The sequence below is a fragment of the Myiozetetes cayanensis genome, unplaced genomic scaffold, assembly GCF_022539395.1.
Source record: "Myiozetetes cayanensis isolate MyiCay16 unplaced genomic scaffold, myiCay2020 scf23, whole genome shotgun sequence".
Classification (NCBI taxonomy): Eukaryota; Metazoa; Chordata; class Aves; order Passeriformes; family Tyrannidae; genus Myiozetetes; species Myiozetetes cayanensis.
This window is the reverse complement of record NW_026087445.1, coordinates 9,481,420-9,498,316: the sequence shown is the minus strand read 5'-3', so window position 1 is coordinate 9,498,316 and position 16,897 is coordinate 9,481,420. Positions and strand designations below refer to the sequence as shown.

Here is a 16,897-nt window from a genome sequence, read left to right as displayed (position 1 = left end):
GCACTGGTAGGATTTTAACTTAGAATTACTGTTTAAGGGACATTTACATATAATCCATGTCTTTTAAAGGAGATGAAGAGATAATGAAACTGGGCTGTCCTACAGCAGAGGAAGAATTTCTTTTGCCAGCTTAGAGTTGTAGTTATAAGTTTAGGCTGCAAGCAGTGGCTGTACAGAACCCCTGGGCAGAGATAGCCATGGAAAAGAACCCAAACAAAAAAATCCCTCCACCTTTCTCTATATCTCTCTAACTTGATTTCTTTCCTTCCCCTTTTCACTGTTAGATTTCTGTGTAGACACAGAAAATATTAGTGTCTAATTAAGTAAGAAAGAAGTCCAGTCTTTATTTTCTGAGGATTTACTGTAGTTGTATGTTGAGTAAAATGGTAATAAGTGAAATCAATGTTTTGCTTCCATACCTATCTATGGGATGCTTTGAAGCCTTCCAAGAGATGTTGGGTAATGGCTGGAACACTTTTTGGACAATCAGTTTGGTCCTTGAGGTGTATCGACCCTGGAATCCCTGTTCTGCTTAAAATGCTCTGGAGATGAAAGCAAATGGCAAACTGCTTCTGTTAGACATTGGCAAAGGCCACGAAATCCATGTATAAATCATGAGGAATTGGATCTCGGATTCAACACTGCAACAAAATGGTACCTAATAAAAATGTTGCTGTTGAGGCTCTGTCTGCAGCCTTCACAGATCTTTTATTATTGCTGTTTTTTAGCAGAGGCTTCAGCAGCTGCTCTGACTGTCAGTGAGAGCTGCAGACACAGAGATCCCTCAGTGCTTTGCACAGGCCCTACCAAGGGAGAGGAGAGGAGAGGGCAGGCAGGACCTGGAGCTGGAGCCTGACCTTCCACAGAAGCTGGGGTTTCCTCCAAGCTGTAACTGCAGCAAACCAGGCCCCTGTCTGTGCTGGTGACAGGGAGCTGAGCTGAGGTGGCTCAGAAAATGTGAGAACGCCCCGAGTGCGTGTGCGGGCCCGCAGGGCTGGGGTGCTGCAGGCATTCTGCCTTAACTTGACATGTTTATAAAACAGTTTACATCTCAGAAGTTGAGGGTTTTTACCCCTGCTGATTTGCCTAAACAGACACTGGCTTTTCAGTTGCTTGTCAGAATATATATGGAAAAGTGATGAACCTAGTGAAGAGGGAGCTTGACATCAATTAAATTTAGCTATCTGCTTTGTGTTTCTTCCTGATACACTGTCTCCAGTACAGTTTTCCCAAACTTCCTGTGGTTTTTCTTTGTCCTTATGAGTTTTACAAGATAGAGATGAGCTATTGCAAGCTACAGTTCCAGGAAAAGAAGAATAGAATTTTGTATTACATCTGCTCATTTCTTGCCTTCAGTTTTCATCTCTGCCATTAACCTCTTTGTAGACTCTAGAAACTTCCTTCAGAAAGCCTTACAGGCTTAGGATCTCCCCTTGCTCAAGTGTTTTTAAATAAGATAGTAATGATTTAAATAACATAGAAATGCCTCCTGGCTGCAGGAGGGGATGTGAATCTTTGCTGCAGATGACGAACCAGAAGTCCCCCTTTGTTTCCATCATTTTTTCCTCTTACCATCCACTAGAAACAGAAACGACTTCTGTCCATGCAGCGAGTCTGAAGTTTTGTCTGCAGGTGTGGCTGGCTGCACTCAGGTGCTGAAGGCAGAAGAGCTTAGCTGGGTAATATTAGGAAGATATTTTTTCCCACTGAGCTTCCTAGCTGAGCTGAACCTGCTCAGTGCTAACTGCAGCAATGAGCTGTACAAGAGAAAAGGTATCTCCTGGGAACTACTGATAATAGAAATAAATATTAAAAGTCAAATTCTCAACAGCCAAATTTGAGTCCCTTCTGCTGGTAAACCAGAGGTTAGAAAGAATATGAATGTGAATTCTTGATTTGGCTACTGTTCAGCCGTTCTTTAATTGTTCCCATACGGTGCTTGGCTTTGGAGAAAAGATGTTGATTTTGAGTTTCTCTGTGAATGGGTATATACACATCATTATTCTTAGTTGGAAGTTGAAGTGTTATCCCTCAGCACTGATGTTTATTTGTTTCCACGTTGATTTGGTACCAGGGCTGAGCTGTGTCCTTGCATTAATTTTGTAGTGGGCTGAAGTTATCCCACTTCTGAGTTAGCAGCAGCCAGAAAGTACAGGGAGTTGTTTACAGAGAGCCCCATCGATTCTCCCTTTCTGTGGGAGCATTCAAGCAGCAAGACCTGCACAGTCTGTTTGGCACAGTAGCTGCTCTCAGCTGGCCCCGAGCCCTCCTGCTGTTAGTGAGGGCAGAGGATGTGCCAGAGCCGGGCTGTGCCGAGCAGAGCCTGCCTGCAAATCTGCTTGTAGTTAGCCTGGGGCCTTTTGGCAGCACACTACAGCCCATTGATTTAGTTGCAATCCTTTTTCCTTAATATTTTCCATCTGGCCAACAATGACCTATAACGACAGACACGAAACAGAGTTTGAATTATGAGCAGTGGAATAGTAAAAATGCTTCCCAGTCTCACTCTGGAACCTGCACTGATGGGTCGCTGCCGCTGCACAGCCCAGGGCAGCCTGTTCCAAAGCACTGCTGCAACCAGGAAAAGCATTGGAACTCCTGGGTTCCAGCTCCGTGATAGAGAAAGGTGCACTTGAAACTGTGCATGTGTTCCCTTCTTGCCTTTCCTTGCTTTGTGTTGGTCCTGAGCCGGAGGTGCAGCCCTGGCAGTGCCACCTTCCTCTTGCACACACTGCCAGGGACAAATCACCCCGGGTTGGGGAGGACAGGGGAAGGAACCTGGGGGTGAAAACACTTCGAGACATGCAGCAACAGGTTTGGGGAACTTCTCTGGTCATGGATGTTCCCGGCTCTCAGACCTGCAGGAGTGGATCATTGCTCTGCAGAGCTGGGCAGTCGACTCTCCCACTGCTGGACAAGCAGGATTCCTGCTCGGATTACAGTTACCCCCAACACTTGTAGGCCTCTATGTCTTTAGAGTTTGAATCCTTAAGAAAATCTGTGAACTTATTTGTGCAGTTCCATGGGTTCCAACAGTCCTGGCCCTGCAATTTTTTCTGTGTGCAGTTTACCGCCTTCTCCTGGGAATACTTGGGATTGTGAAAGGATTCATGGGGTTTTTTCCTCTGCATTGTCAATCTAGGGCAATACTAATTTCGCTGACTTTTAGTGAATTTAAAGAATAGTGAAGGTGTGTCAGAGGAAGTTTATTGCAGATTTTGCTGAAGCTTTAATCTTGACTGCAAGTGAAAACACTTCTGTAAAATATCAGTGAGAAGGAGCACAACAAAAAATGTCAAGTGTTAGTAATACCAGTGTATTGCTACTGGTGGAACTGGGTAAAGCTGAGAGTGCTGCATTCACTGGGCTTGCCTTCTGACCAGAAACCGATTTTACTTAATTAATTAGGGCTTCGTGTCGCGCCTTCTTTCGATGCTGAACAACTGTAACAGAAGTAATTAAATCATGTCACTTTTTATTACCTTTGGCCCTGGCTGACTGGCTTGGAAACTTTCATTTTCCAGCTAATACAAACCAAATTAGCGCATCACCTTGGGGACAACCCCTCCCTGGCACCAAGGGGAGGGAGGAAGTAGTTAAAGTACTAAATGGATAGATCTTCTCTCCCCAAATGGATCACTTTGGGGCTGCTGTCTGAAGGCTTACAAATGCATCTGTCAGGGGGAGCCATCCTGTCCCTGCTGACAGATGTGAACAACATTCCCAGCGAGATTACACGGCAGCTTCCTCGGTGCGGAGCCCGGCAGAGCCCTCGGGTTACGGGAGGTAATTGGAGACGCCGGGGCTGCTCACAGAGTGGAACTGCGGGAAAAGCTGCCTGAGAAGCTGCTGCAAGTTGCTCTGGTAGAAACTCTCTTGGGCACTGCAGGCAGGGCAGGAGGGCTCGGTGTGGTTCCTGAGGGCAGAGTTCCCTGGCTGTGCAGGAGCCCCAGGGAACCCCTTCCTTTGCAACCCCCATTTGGGAATGTGTTGGAGAGGGGACAGATCCTGGTCCACACTGTGCAAGTATTTATCCACAGCAGCTCAGCTCAGCGTGCTTTAGGGTTTATTGGTGTTTGAGTGTGCAGAGAAGAAAATGATTGTGGGCAATTTGTTATTTTAATCATTTGCTTAAACTGATGGTTGGACAGTAAGCCTTGTAAATCAAAATTGTACTCTCTAGCCATTTAATGGACCACAGGGACTTTTCTCTAATTCCTGTGTCACACTTTCAGGAATTCTGTGTGAGGTTCATCCATGGTGTGTCTGCAGTCAAGTGCTGTCATTTCAGGTGCTTATTTTTACACCTGAATGGAATTTCTCACTTGGCGCTTTCAGTTCTGGTTGGGTTTAACTTTTATGACTTGCTACCAACTTTGCCTGTTGGGAGGCTTGTGTGAGTTGTGAGGCTCTGAGCACGTGAACATTTCTTCCCTGTGGTGAAGTTCCCTCCCTGTGGAGGGACCTGTAAAACCCTCAGTTCACTTGGGTTTGTTTCTTGCCCATGGGAAACACAAGTGGTGTGGAGAACGTTCCACAAGAGGGGTGCATGTCATTGATTTCTGACTGAAACATTCTCATCCCCTGCCCCGGTGTTCTCTGTAGTCCATTTTCCAAAATGCAAAGAATCACTGCTGTGTCCCAGAACTCACTCACAGGTATCACCAACACACACCTGATGCTCAGCTCCAACTTTTAAATCAGCAGCAAATCCCTTTAGCAGCCAAACACAGCTCCTTGCCAGCCTTGCAGTGGAGCTCTTGAACACACAGCATGGGAACATTTTCCTTCCCTTCTCTGTTACAGATGGTGACACAAACTCTGTCCCAGTGCAGTGGTTTGGAGCTCCCTGCAGCAATGCTGGAGCACATGGCCTGGGTGCTGATAGGAAGCACTTTTGATTTATAATCAAAACTTCATAATTCTACTGAAATTTCAGCTGAAACTTAGTACTAGAGGGCATAGCTTGACAAGCACATATGATTGGAGTCAGTAATGAAAAGGAGCTGTTTCTCTGGTCAAGGAAAAAGGGTTAATTTGCATTGGGATGAAAAGGCTGTTCAGGATCTACTATTTCAACCTGTGATAGACTTAACAGCAGGCTTTGATCCCCAAATGAAATGTGATGGATTTCAACTGATGCCAGATGTCTCAAACCTAGTGGGATCTCTGATTGTCTGCCACATCTAGAATTCTCTCTTCCAGCACTTTCATGTGTGCTTTTAAACGTGGTTTGAGAAGGGAGATTCCTTGACAAGCTAAGCCTTTGGAATCCTCTCTCTGTATTGTCACTTCAGTGGGGATCTCTAGGCTCTCATTCTGTCTAGTGCATCCTGCTTTTTCAAACCAACCCTCATGTGCCACACTGCTCTAACTCCTTCATAACCAATTTTTTTTAAGTCCAGGCAATTCAGTGCTGATATCATCTGTAACTGTTCTCAGTTTAAGGCTGTTCTGGACCCACTTCTTACTTGTTGTTTAGAACATTTTACCCTGACCAAGGAAAACCTTTGGTCAGTGTATTCCTGTTGGTGTTAAGGGGAACATAATTGTTGACTCTTTTACTCCAAGGATATCTTGTTGCATTTCATAAATCTTATTATAAACTGCCAAGCCCTTCAGTATGTCCCACAACAACCAGGGCCTAAGGATACTTTGAAATAAATTAAACACAAAATAGTCTATCATAAAACTATATAAAGTTCTAAAATGTCAGAGTGGTTGGTAATTCACAAGAAGAAAGCTTGACTATTGAGGGCACTTAAAACTGTGCCCACTCCAACTGGAGTTGTGCTTGTGAACATACAGGTTCTTTGTACGGAGCAGAGGATGGTGGTGCCTGGGCCTGTGAGCCAGAGGTGTGGGGTTCCTGCTCTCCTGTCTGAAGTGTAACGCTGCAGGCTCTTAAAACAGATTGGGTTTGTGTAAAATGTTTGTCAGTGAGAGCCCAAGGAAAAAGTGTTTCTTTTTCAGAGTGTAAAGTGCTGTTGTTTGCCTGGTCTACGAGGTCACTGTGTGACCGCTGGGTGCTGCAGGGTCCTGCACGCTGTAATGCCAAAGCTCCCCTTCATTCCTTTCATTTACAGAAATTCCACAGTGCAGCTGCACTGGACCCTTTTTTCCCCCAGGGTTTTGGAGTGACCACAAAGGGCCCGGGAAGGGGTGACAGCTTTGTCCCGCTCAGCCCCAGCTCCCTTTGCCATGTCCCAATTAGGTGTCAGCCCCCGAACAAAAGCCCTGGGAACGGGCACCTCGAGCTGCCCAGGCACTTTTAGCTTGACTAGAACGTAAGCTGTTACCTCAGAACTGCCTTTGTTGCAGTTTGCTGGCCCTGTGTTGTGCTGGGGGCACTCGGCTCCCTCGGGCTGCTTTGTGAGCCGTGGCTGCTGCCGCTCCAGGGCCCGGGCGCTGTTTGGGAAGGGCTGGGCTCAGAGGGGCATTTAGGGAACTGGGGGGGCTTTGTGCAGGGGACACTTGCTGTAACTGCTTAGACAGGTCACACTGCATAGGGAAACAGGAATGGAATGTTTGAATTGACATTTATTGTTAATACACAGTGGCAAGTCACCCGAGTGAGCACTTGCAGTTGGCTGTTGCACATTGAGGTGCGCCGTGAGATGAGATGTGATCCCCTTCTGTGGGGTTTAGGACTTGTCAGATGTGTACATGAGTCACATGCCTAAGCTACAGGACTTTTAACTGAGTCATGGGAGGATAATAAACAAAGAAGTTTATAACAAAATTGGAGAAAATGCAAAAAGAGAAGAAATGCTGTGGCAGCAAGGAAAGGCAGGGTGCAGCTGGCTGGCTGTGGTGGCAGGGGCACAACTGAAATAAATACAAAGCTGATGTTCAGAGGAGGCTGTGGAAGGTAAGGCTGGATCTCATCACCACGCACAGGTGTTGCTATGGAGATTTGGGGTGCCTGTGTGTGTGGTTTGGCTGGGAGTGTGAGGACATGTCAACAGACGAGTCCAGAAGAGACAGGAACGATGCTCTGAGGTCCGTGAGGTGCAGGGGAGGACGTGGAACAGAGACATGGCTGAACTGGGAATTTAGCCCGTGGAATTTCCCAGAGGAGCCTAGAGATGCCTTGGCTCTTTCAACTGCATTTTGTAAAAATGCTGGAAGCATTGGGTGGGGGAAGGAAAGGAAGTGGGGAAAAATGTAGTGGTGTACTACTGCAAGGAAAATAATAGCATGTGGAGAGTCATCCCTGAGCAGAGAAAAGGGATTGGTTTTAAAACATGCTGGTAAGTAATTTAACTTCACTGCTAAAAATTAAGGTGGAATTTAAAAATAATTCAAAAGGGAAATTCGTATTTTTAATGAAGGGAAGAAAAGAGTGTTTTGATGATGTGTTTTTGCTATTTAAAATCATGTCTGCATAGAACCCCTGAAGAGCATCGTGACTGGCAAACAGAATTTAGTTCATCGTCAGAACCTGAACTCACCATTATTAGCTCAAATTAGCCCACGATTCCACGATTAGGAGTAATGCTGGCTGGGAGGAGAATGGTTGGCTGCCAGGTGCAGGAGGGTGGAGAGAAGCAGCAGTGTTTTGAAGGATGGATTGCAGAGTTTTGGGTGATGTTTGGGGTGTTTTCTGAACACGGTGCTGGGGTGTCCCAGAGGTCCCTGCTGAGTGCAGGGTGGCAGTGCTGCTGTGTGGAGGGGCAGTGGGACCTGCACTGCTCTGGGGCCTGCTGGGCTCTGCAGGGGTCTCAGGGCCCCACCAGCCCCTCCTCACCCCTGTGGGGAGGGAACTCTCGGGAGTCCAGGGCCTGGGGCTCGGGGTGCTGCAGGGACACGTGCACAGCTCATGCTGGCACAGGAGGGATTTGGCCTGAATTTCCTCTTCCTTACACTTTTGTCAATCAGGAGGGGTTCAGTGAGGTTAGTGACGATGAATGCTGTAACTTATATGATAACCAAGGTCATTATTGACAGAACTAAGTATTCTAGGCCACTGCAGAGTACTGTACTGAGCAAAAGGTCAAGATTTGGGAACTCCCTGCATCCAATCCTGGCTAATACAGACAGATTTTGTAAGCCTGTCACCACAGAGAAGTGTGCCCATCTGTAAAATGGAAATGACTGTTCTGTTTTGCAAGGGAGATGGCAGTTGGTTATGCTGTTATCAAAATATATATAGTATGTGTTATAAATAAATACATGTTAAAATTCCACTTCTGATCTGTGTGAATGGAAGGAGTAAAAGTTATGTGTGCTTGCAGCTCAGTCTAGGAGGGGATGCTGCAGGAAACGTGTTGGTGTCAGACGAGTTAGTGAATCACACTGATTTCAAAGGATGGATGAACAGGAGTGCAGTTCTGCTGGACACGGCCCAGGAGCTGCTCTGGTGCTCCAGGGACTGTGACAGCTGAGGTGCTGCTTGGCTTTGTAGGTTCACAGGAGACCAAAGGTAGATGCAGATCCCTTTCCAGGAGTGTTCCATGGTGTCAGCACAGCAGTAACATGGAATGTTGGAGCTGTCAGTGTTAAAAGTTAGTTTTATAAGCAGTTGCTATGGTAATTAGCAAATCTGCATAAACCATTTGGAAAGCCCCCTTGCCACTGGGCTTTGGTGGTGCTGCCCTGGAACACGGAGAGTTTTTGCTGATGAGGTTCTCCAGGTCTGGAGTGTTCTGTGGGATTTGTTCTGGTGAGTTCAGCATTCACAGGTTCCTGCACACTTGGGTTTCCTGCTCTTTCCTGCTATTTACCTGCTACAGGTAACACTGGGAAATCCCTCCCTTTTTAAGTTGACTTCACTGGAGATTTTCCCTTCCAGCAGAAAGTCAAGTTCCAGGTTCCACACCGTGTGTGCCCAGCCCCTCTCTGCCCTTGCATCTGTGGGATAACTGCAGGGATGGGAGAGGTCCCTGCTGTACTTAGGACTCCCCTTCATCTTGATGAGCACTCAAAAATAGCAAAAGAAATTATAATGGTGGGACTTTCACATCTCAAAGAAAGGACATGTATTATCAAACCCTCTCTTCATTAGTGATGCCTCCCAACTGGAGAAGGAACAGCTGGTTTTTCTGAGGAAGTTCTCTTTTCAACTGGATGCCAGTGTTGATGGTTTCTGAAAGGTTCCCCTCTGCTGTTCTTAGAGTTGTTGCATGTTCTTGTGCATCTTCTGGCTCGGGCTAGAAGCAGATTAAAGTGAGCATCATTTTTGGGGTGCCACTGAGGCCTTTCTGCTCTGCATGCATAGGCAGTGTTTGACCTGGCTCAAGTCAAAGTGTTTGTTTTGGTTAATGTTCCCTAGTGCGACTCACATGGCCATGTCAGTGCAGCTGCTTCTCTTCAGAGGGCTGAAGGGTCCCCACTGTGGGTACAGCCCTTTCAGGAGGGCAGAGGACTGGCCTGCCCTGTGCTGCTGTGCCAGACAATTCTATCCTTTCCTTCCTGTGTTAAAGTGGATGAATCTGTTGCAAAACTCAAAGCTCTATTGAGTGCAGGGCACTTTGCTCTGGGCAGCAGCTGATCCTGGGCGATGACATCTTTAGTCAGGGTGACTCAGGAAGTGCAGATGGGCTCGTGGGCCCTCCCTGTCCCTCTGCCCTCCCCAGCCCCTTCCAAGGCTCCACTTCTCCCTGCAGGTGTGCCCTGGGGAAGGTGAGCCCCATACCTGCAAACAGCCAGCCCACAGCCATGGCTGGGTTGGGCTTCATGCTAATTCCTTCTCTTCCTGCCTCTGCTGCTGTCTCAGCTCGACAGTTGTTGGGGTTTGATGTCTCTTTAAGCCCCACATTTTGGAAACCTTTGTGTTTCCAGGCGGCAGCACAGCGCTGTTGTCTGAACGCTTTGCCAGCCCCTAATTGCTGTGACACATGTAACTAATGGTGTTTGGTGCTTTCAAGGGGTGCACTAAAAAGGTGATGACATATGAGGCAGTGAATGAGGCTCTGTGCAGCCCGGGCAGGCGAGTTTGTGCAGACCTGGAGCGGTGCAGGGAGCGCCTTCCTGAGCCCGGCCGTGCTTCCCGGCAGCTGGAGCTGCTTCACCTGGGCTGGTTTAGTCTGGGCTGCTTCACCTGGGCAGTCCCCCCAGGACTGTCTCCCCTGGGCTGTCCCTGGCTGTGTCACACCCCGAGGTTCCGAGGGACAGCCCAGCACGGTGCTGAGCCGTCCCTTAGCCTGGAGAAGCCCCGTTTGCTGAGGAGGCTTTGATTGGATTCCCAGGACCTGTGGCACTTCTGTCACCATCCATGTGCACACGTGCAAGGAAACTGGGAATGGGGATGAAGCTCCAAAAGAATAAATTCAGATTGCCCTCTTATTTCTGTTTACTCCTCCACCCCCGTGTGATTTACGCTGATTGGAGTCTTTGAACTGCAGCCCCGTGAGCAGTGCCGGGTTTGGGGCTGGGGGAGCTGCTGGGGGGGCTGTGGGGGCAGCCCCTGCTCGGAGCTCTGGGCAGTTTCAGTGCAGAGCTCCCCTTCCTTTGCTTAACCCCTGACCCCTGGAAACAAGAGTTAATCAAAACTTCTGAGGTAGCTAAGAGGAAGGGGAAGTGTTTGGTTACAAATTAAATATGAGCAAGTCATAAGCCATAAATCTTCAGCAGTGCTACCAGTTGTGCTATTTAAGTTCATGCGGTACAGAAAGTTTTGGGTTATAAACTCAACCTCTGTTGCTTTGGAGGGGTGTTTAAAGGCTGCCTTGAGGATTTGCTTTCTGTAAGAAAAATTCACATATTTTCTTTTTTTTTGCTTGTGCAGAGATCTAGAAACAAATTGAGATAACTATATTGCTTGGGGTTTTTTTTTTTTTTTCAGCTTTAACTGGTCACAGTTTGGTCTAATAAAAGCAGAACTGTTTCACTATTGAGTAGTCAACACATGGAATAAGTGATGAAGTAAAAATATTGAAGGTGGCAGGATAAATTAGCTTTCTAATGTATCCAAAACTTCTGGGCTGAGGGAGATCCTGAACTGTGCTGTGGCAATGGGGGGAAGTGAAAACTGAAGTGAGATTGTCTACAGAATTTCCACCATTTTGTGGTTGGTTTGTTTTGTCTTGTCTTGCCCCTCTCTTGAGCACAGCCTCACAGATCCCTGTGTGCTGGGGAGTGCTGAGTTCTGCTTCACACACCAGCTCATTTCCTCAGCTCCCAACCTGTGACACTTCTCTCCTCCAAATGGGACGTTCATAGAAAAAGCAGCAGGTAATGCTGAGATGCCAAACCATCACCTGGAAAACAAGGCAGAGTTGATGTTACAAGAAGGACAATATGAGGCTCCCCAGAGGGTAGTGGTGGGAGCAAAGGGAACACCAGGGAGCGTGGCAGAAGTGCCACAGGCCCCTGGCAGGGCACAGCAGTGGGGAGTGCAGGCAGTGCCTGGCCCTGCTTTGGGAGCTCAGCCCGTGGGGTCCCTGTGCTGCCAGGACCTGCTCCACGGGCACCCCCAGGGAGGTGGGAGCCAGAGCCTGGGAACCTGCTTTGCCTTTCTGCTTTTACACTACATGAGGCACATACATCATAAGCACAGGGGTAGTGTAAAGATTCTCATTTTAACTCTGTAAATGCAGCTCTGCAGCCTCCCCACTCGCAGGAACTACTGGTAGTAACTTGTAGTTTTCCAGGAGGTCCCCGAGCGATTAGGAAGAACTTTAATTGTGCCTCCCTGGAAGCAGCTGTGCTTTCCCACTGCCGGGGAGCTTTCTGCCTCCTTGGTTTCCTGTCTTCTCAAACTCTTTTGATAGATGCCTTGCACGGATTTGTTTACCAGGTTCTTAATCTCTACTTAGCAGATATGTTTGGAGAGGATTTCTTGTTACCCTTGTAATGGCTTTTAACTCTGCTGAAGTTTATTTAACTAAACAGAAAGAAAGAAACTTATCTTCTACCTAATCCTTCTGGATTGTTTACAATATAATGCCAAACTTAAATGCTGTTTAAAGTGGTAATTGTCTGTCTTTCTGCTCTGTTCCAATACGCACTTTGCAAGATGTTTGGAGCGTATTAATTTAAACGATAATACTGTCATATAACATGAAAAGTTAAGTTGCTTATCAGTATATTTTGATAAGCTACTTACATTTTACAGTAGCATTTGCAGGCTTCAAACAAAGGCTAATGATGGAGTGCCAGTCACTGTGTCTGTCTCATACAGAGCTTCTCACCTCATTTATCACCCAGAGCTGCCCAGGCAGAGCACGGGGCACTCCATTCCTTACAGCTGTCAGGATGGAGTCATATTTTATAAAAACTTCAAATCCTGTCTCACTATATCACAATAGACCCCATTTGCTTCAGAGAGCAGCTGTGGCTAAAGCAGCGTCAGGGAGTGCCTCACTCTGGCTTTGCATTCCCTGCAGCCGAGGGAGATCCCTCACTGGTCTGGGAAACGGGGTTGGAATGAAGAGCTGTGCCATGAAAACAGGGCACAGAACCCTTCCAGAGCTAGAGTGAAAAGGAACATCTTACTGTGTGCAGTGGAGGTGTAATGCAAATGAAAGGGCTGTGATTTTTCTGCATCTTTCTCTTTGAATCTTGTTTCTTCTTTTCTTTTGGAAGTTGAGTGCAAATGTGAAGGTGAAGTTTCCATTTGACCAAAGTAAGGGCCAGGCTGAACACAGTGACGGAATGAGAGCTGACAGCAATTAAAACTGAGATCCTGATTGTTACACAGTGTAAAAAACCCACTTGTGTGAGGACTCAAACCCAAAATGACTGCCTGTTGGTTCTGCAAGGACCCTCAGCAGCTGTACAGGAGACCAGTTATTTACCATTAAATGTGTTCCAGCCACACGAGCACAGAGATCTTTGGGGTTAAAACTGGAGTTGCACTGTGTGTGCAGGGGGAGGCTGGGGAGCCCCTGGTGCTGTGTGGCTGGTTGGTGCCCAGGATGGGCAAGGGTGAACTCCAAAGCTCAGTCCCCCAAGGAGAGGGATCCCTCAGCCTCCTGGCAGAGTTCTCCTCCCAGTGGAAGTCTGCTGTGGCTTTCCTAACAGATAATTATGCAGCATCATGTTAGGATGCTCTGTAGCATAAGGGCTGGTGATCCTGGATTTATTAACTGAGATGTAGCAAGTTAAATGTATGCTTTTCCTTTTTCTCTTTTTTCCAGTTACCTCCCGTGGTTTGAAGTCTTTTATAAGCTGCTCAATGTCTTGGCAGATTATTCAGCAAAAGGACAGGTATTTTTCTGAAATACTGACCCTCCTTTTCCCTGCCCAATATCAGATGGGGGTGAGAGGATGAAACAAGCTGTTTGAAGAGGTGCTTCTGTCAGAGATGACCATGTGAATTATTAATCCCTATGATGCAGTGATATAGAAGGTCATATTCAGCTTGGGAAGTGCCTCTGAAAAATAAATATGCATTTAAGTTATATTTTTGGGAAAAGATGAAGTCCAGGAGTGTGGCTGTGGATCCAGCACAAGTCCCTGGGTTCCTGCTGCCCCCGTGCTGGGCAGGCCCACTGACCACCTGCCCTGTGCTCAGCACACCCTGCAATTCCCAAATTCTGGCAGGAGGCTGATCCACATTTACTGTGGTGTGCAGTAGGTGTAGAACTAACCTCACTCATGCCAGGTTTACCCAGCTGACATCATCTGGCCCTTCTGCCCCAGAGTTAATCTGGTCACACCAATGCCTGCTGAGTATTCCTTTTTATTTTTCTCTTTATTTCAGGATAGTCAAAGGAGTGAGCTCCTAGAAACATTTCATAAACTCACCATCCCTGAGCCAGGAACCTCTGTTCATCTTGGAGTGGTAAGTGAAGGGGGGAGATGGAAACTGAGGTACTTCATATTCATTCCATCTCATAACAGGGGAATGTCAACAGCAATTCTCCGTCCTGGAGCTTGTACACAGATGTTGTTTCCCTGGGAGGACACAGAGCTGTGAAATTCCCTTTTCACATTTGGGGCCCTCTGTTTCCCTTTCCCTGACATCAAATGTCTTCGAAAGGCAGCTCTTTAATTGGAGGAAGGTTGTGTGTGTTCCCCATGGAGATGTCTCCCCATCTCCTGTGACCTGGGGGAGGTCACGGAGCAGCACTGGGACATTTATTGCCCACAGTCCTGCACAGCTCCTGGGTCCTGCAAGGGGACAGGGCTGGGGAGGAAACAGTCCCATGCCAGTCACAGCAGCCTTTGCACTATTCATTGTTTATCACACTGACTACTTCCTTCTCCTCTTCCCCCCTCCCTGAAAAAAACTCATATGAGAAAGAATTCATTTCATTTTTATGTCTTGTGAGAAAATCGAGCAAAGCACACCAGCAGAACAGATTGGGGATTTTGTTGATGGGATTGCACTTTGCGTTTATTCTGTTGGGGTTTTTGTCTCCAGACTCCATTGTGCAGCACACCTTGTGTGTGAGGCACAGTGAAGTTCTACAGCAGCCACTGCCTGGGGGGGTTCCCACGGACCCTCCCCCCTCCCATCTCCTCTGCTCCTGCTTCCACAGGCCTGTCTGGCAGCAGGAGCTCCCCCTGCTCCCCTCACCTGCACAGCGAGCACTTGTGTGGCCCTGCTGGTCCCCAGCTGGCCCTGGACGTGTCCCTGTCCCCTCAGGGCTCCCTCCCAAGAGCAGCACTTCTGCTCAGAGGAGGAGAGACAATGAGCCATCTCCCAGGGCCAGGATCAGTTGGTGTATTCCAGTTTTTTCATACCAGTGGTTCCAGGGAATGCTGTTGATCTCTCCTTGTCTCAGACATTTCATGGGCAGTGAAGCAAGAAAGGATATAAAAAAGCAGCCCAGGGACTGTGAGCTGTGCTGTGTTCCTGCATTTTATTTTGGCTGTTTCTGAGCCTATTTGGGGGTCAGGATGAGGTTCCCCCACGTGATGCAGCTCTGTGTGCTGTTCCTGCATTGCACCTTTGCAACCAGACCAAACCAGTGACACATCAGAAGCAGCAGTTGTGTTTGTAGTGTCTGTATTCAGTGTGGCTGCTGGACCCACTTGCTGTTTCAGGTTATACACTGATCATGAGGCACCCAATTGCAATAATCAATATTTACTGTTTTTGTAGCACTCTTACTTTACTGTGCCTGACACCAGAGAGCTTCCCAGTATACCTGAAAATGTGAGTATTTGAGAAAATCCTGCACTTTCCTGCTTCTGTTTAATGTCACACCAACATAGATAACAAATGTTACTGTTTGGTAGTCATGGATTGTATTCTGTGAAACACTGAGCTTTAGGAGCTCTGCATGTGTGATTAAAAGCTGAATTGCATGAAGGACAAAGTACTGATGGCCAGATTGAAATGGGTAGAAACAGCAGATCTGCTAATCCTGCACTGAGAGCCCTTGGAAAGGATGACCAGGGAAAACAACCTGTTTGGCTTCTGAAAACGCCACACACACCTGCTCTCTTCAGAGCCACTGCTTTGGAGGCTTTTCAGCCTCTTGAGGTCTGGGGTGTTCCAGCAGGGCTGGGCTCCCCAGCAGGTGAAGGGGCTGGGGGGAGACAGTGCTGGCATTTGCTCCCCTTCAGCTCTCTGTAACGTCTCCCTCTGTGTCTCAGCCAAATTCCTCTGTCTGACATCTCACTTTTCCTCCTGGAGCGTTTTGTGGCCGGTCTGAGCATCATATACCTCAGCTGAGGCATGAAAGGAAGAGAAGGCATCATCAAGACATTTCATCTCATTTGGGGATGATTTGTATAGCAGATAGCATTTGGGGCTTTTTGTTTCTGTTTCAAAACACTGCTGATGGCTTTTCTGTGTTGCAGACTCTTCATACTGACACGTATCCTGTCAGTGAATTTAATAGATGAGCTCTTTCTTCTGAAATGCTTTATTTTTGTACAAATATGATACACTGGGTGTAATTCAAGAGTCAGTTCCTGAATCTAAACCAGCTATCAAATCCTGTCCTAATTCACAGCATCACTGATGGCCTTGGAGGTGCCTGGTGCTGCCCCTGCTGTCCCTGCCAGGGGTGGGCTGGGCAGGCTCTGGGGACAGCCAGGGCCCCTCTGGGAGCAGGGAGGAACATTGCACTGAGGTGACAAACCTGTGAGCACTCCCCAAATCAAAGGGCTGGGGCCACTGTAAGAAAGCAAAATCCTACAAATCAAGTGCACTGGTCTAACTGGAGCTGCAGTTGACTCTCTGCTGTTTCTCAGGCATTTTGCTTGTTTATATTTTTCTAATGAATATTGTATCATTTCTTAGGAGGTTTTTATCTGGGTGTTAATGCCACTTTCATGTGGAATTAAAACATGATAATACAAGGACATTAAAGGAGCGTAAGTCTTCATGTATTTTAATCAATGGACCTGATTTATTCAAAATTCTACATATCTTATCAGTAATTGCATTTTGAACCCCATATTTAGCAAAAGTTTTTGTAGTGCCAAACTTTGAAGTTGGATGTGATGATGAATGGAGAGCTGCACAGAGCTCTGTTTGGAATGTTAACAAGCCTCTTGAATTATCTGACTTTGTGTCAGATCCCTGTGTTTAATGAGTTTAATGTGAGGGACGTGTAAATGCATTGTGGCTGCAGAAACGGATCGGGGTCGCTGCAGGAAATGCAGTGCAAGACTCAATTTCCTGGGAGTAGCTGTTGTGTTCCAGAAGTATCAGATACATCAGCAGGCTGAAATGGTGACATTTTCTTGGTGATCACACTCTGGAGTATTTTTGTATCACTGAGTCCCTTTTCCTCATTAGGTGATGGTGGAAGAGAAGTCTGTGATTTTTAATCTCAAAACTCAGTGTGCATTTATTGATATTAGATAGCAAATGATCAAGTGGATGATTGATCTGGGAATGGACTTCCAAAGGAGCATGAAGGAGTTTTGTAGCACTCCTGGTGAATTTTGAGAAGTGGGGATACCTGTTCCTGTATCTGTTCTGAAAACCCCACTTTTTACTGCCCCAAGAACGGTTTGAGTCCTCGGAAACAAACTACCCAACCATTAT

At 47.1% G+C, this 16,897-nt stretch overlaps 1 protein-coding gene across 4 annotated transcripts in view; it reads left to right on the top strand.

Annotated features, from left to right (window-relative positions):
- The window catches only part of DENND1A (DENN domain containing 1A), a 144,879-nt gene that overhangs the window by 49,218 nt on the left and 78,764 nt on the right, over positions 1–16,897 (top strand). For all 4 annotated transcript variants that reach the window (XM_050319891.1, XM_050319888.1, XM_050319889.1 and 1 more), the window contains exons 6-8: positions 13,083–13,152; positions 13,649–13,729; positions 14,996–15,049. In XM_050319891.1, coding sequence (XP_050175848.1) covers positions 13,083–13,152; positions 13,649–13,729; positions 14,996–15,049 — 205 coding nt within the window. The remainder of the gene's footprint in view (positions 1–13,082; positions 13,153–13,648; positions 13,730–14,995; positions 15,050–16,897) is intronic.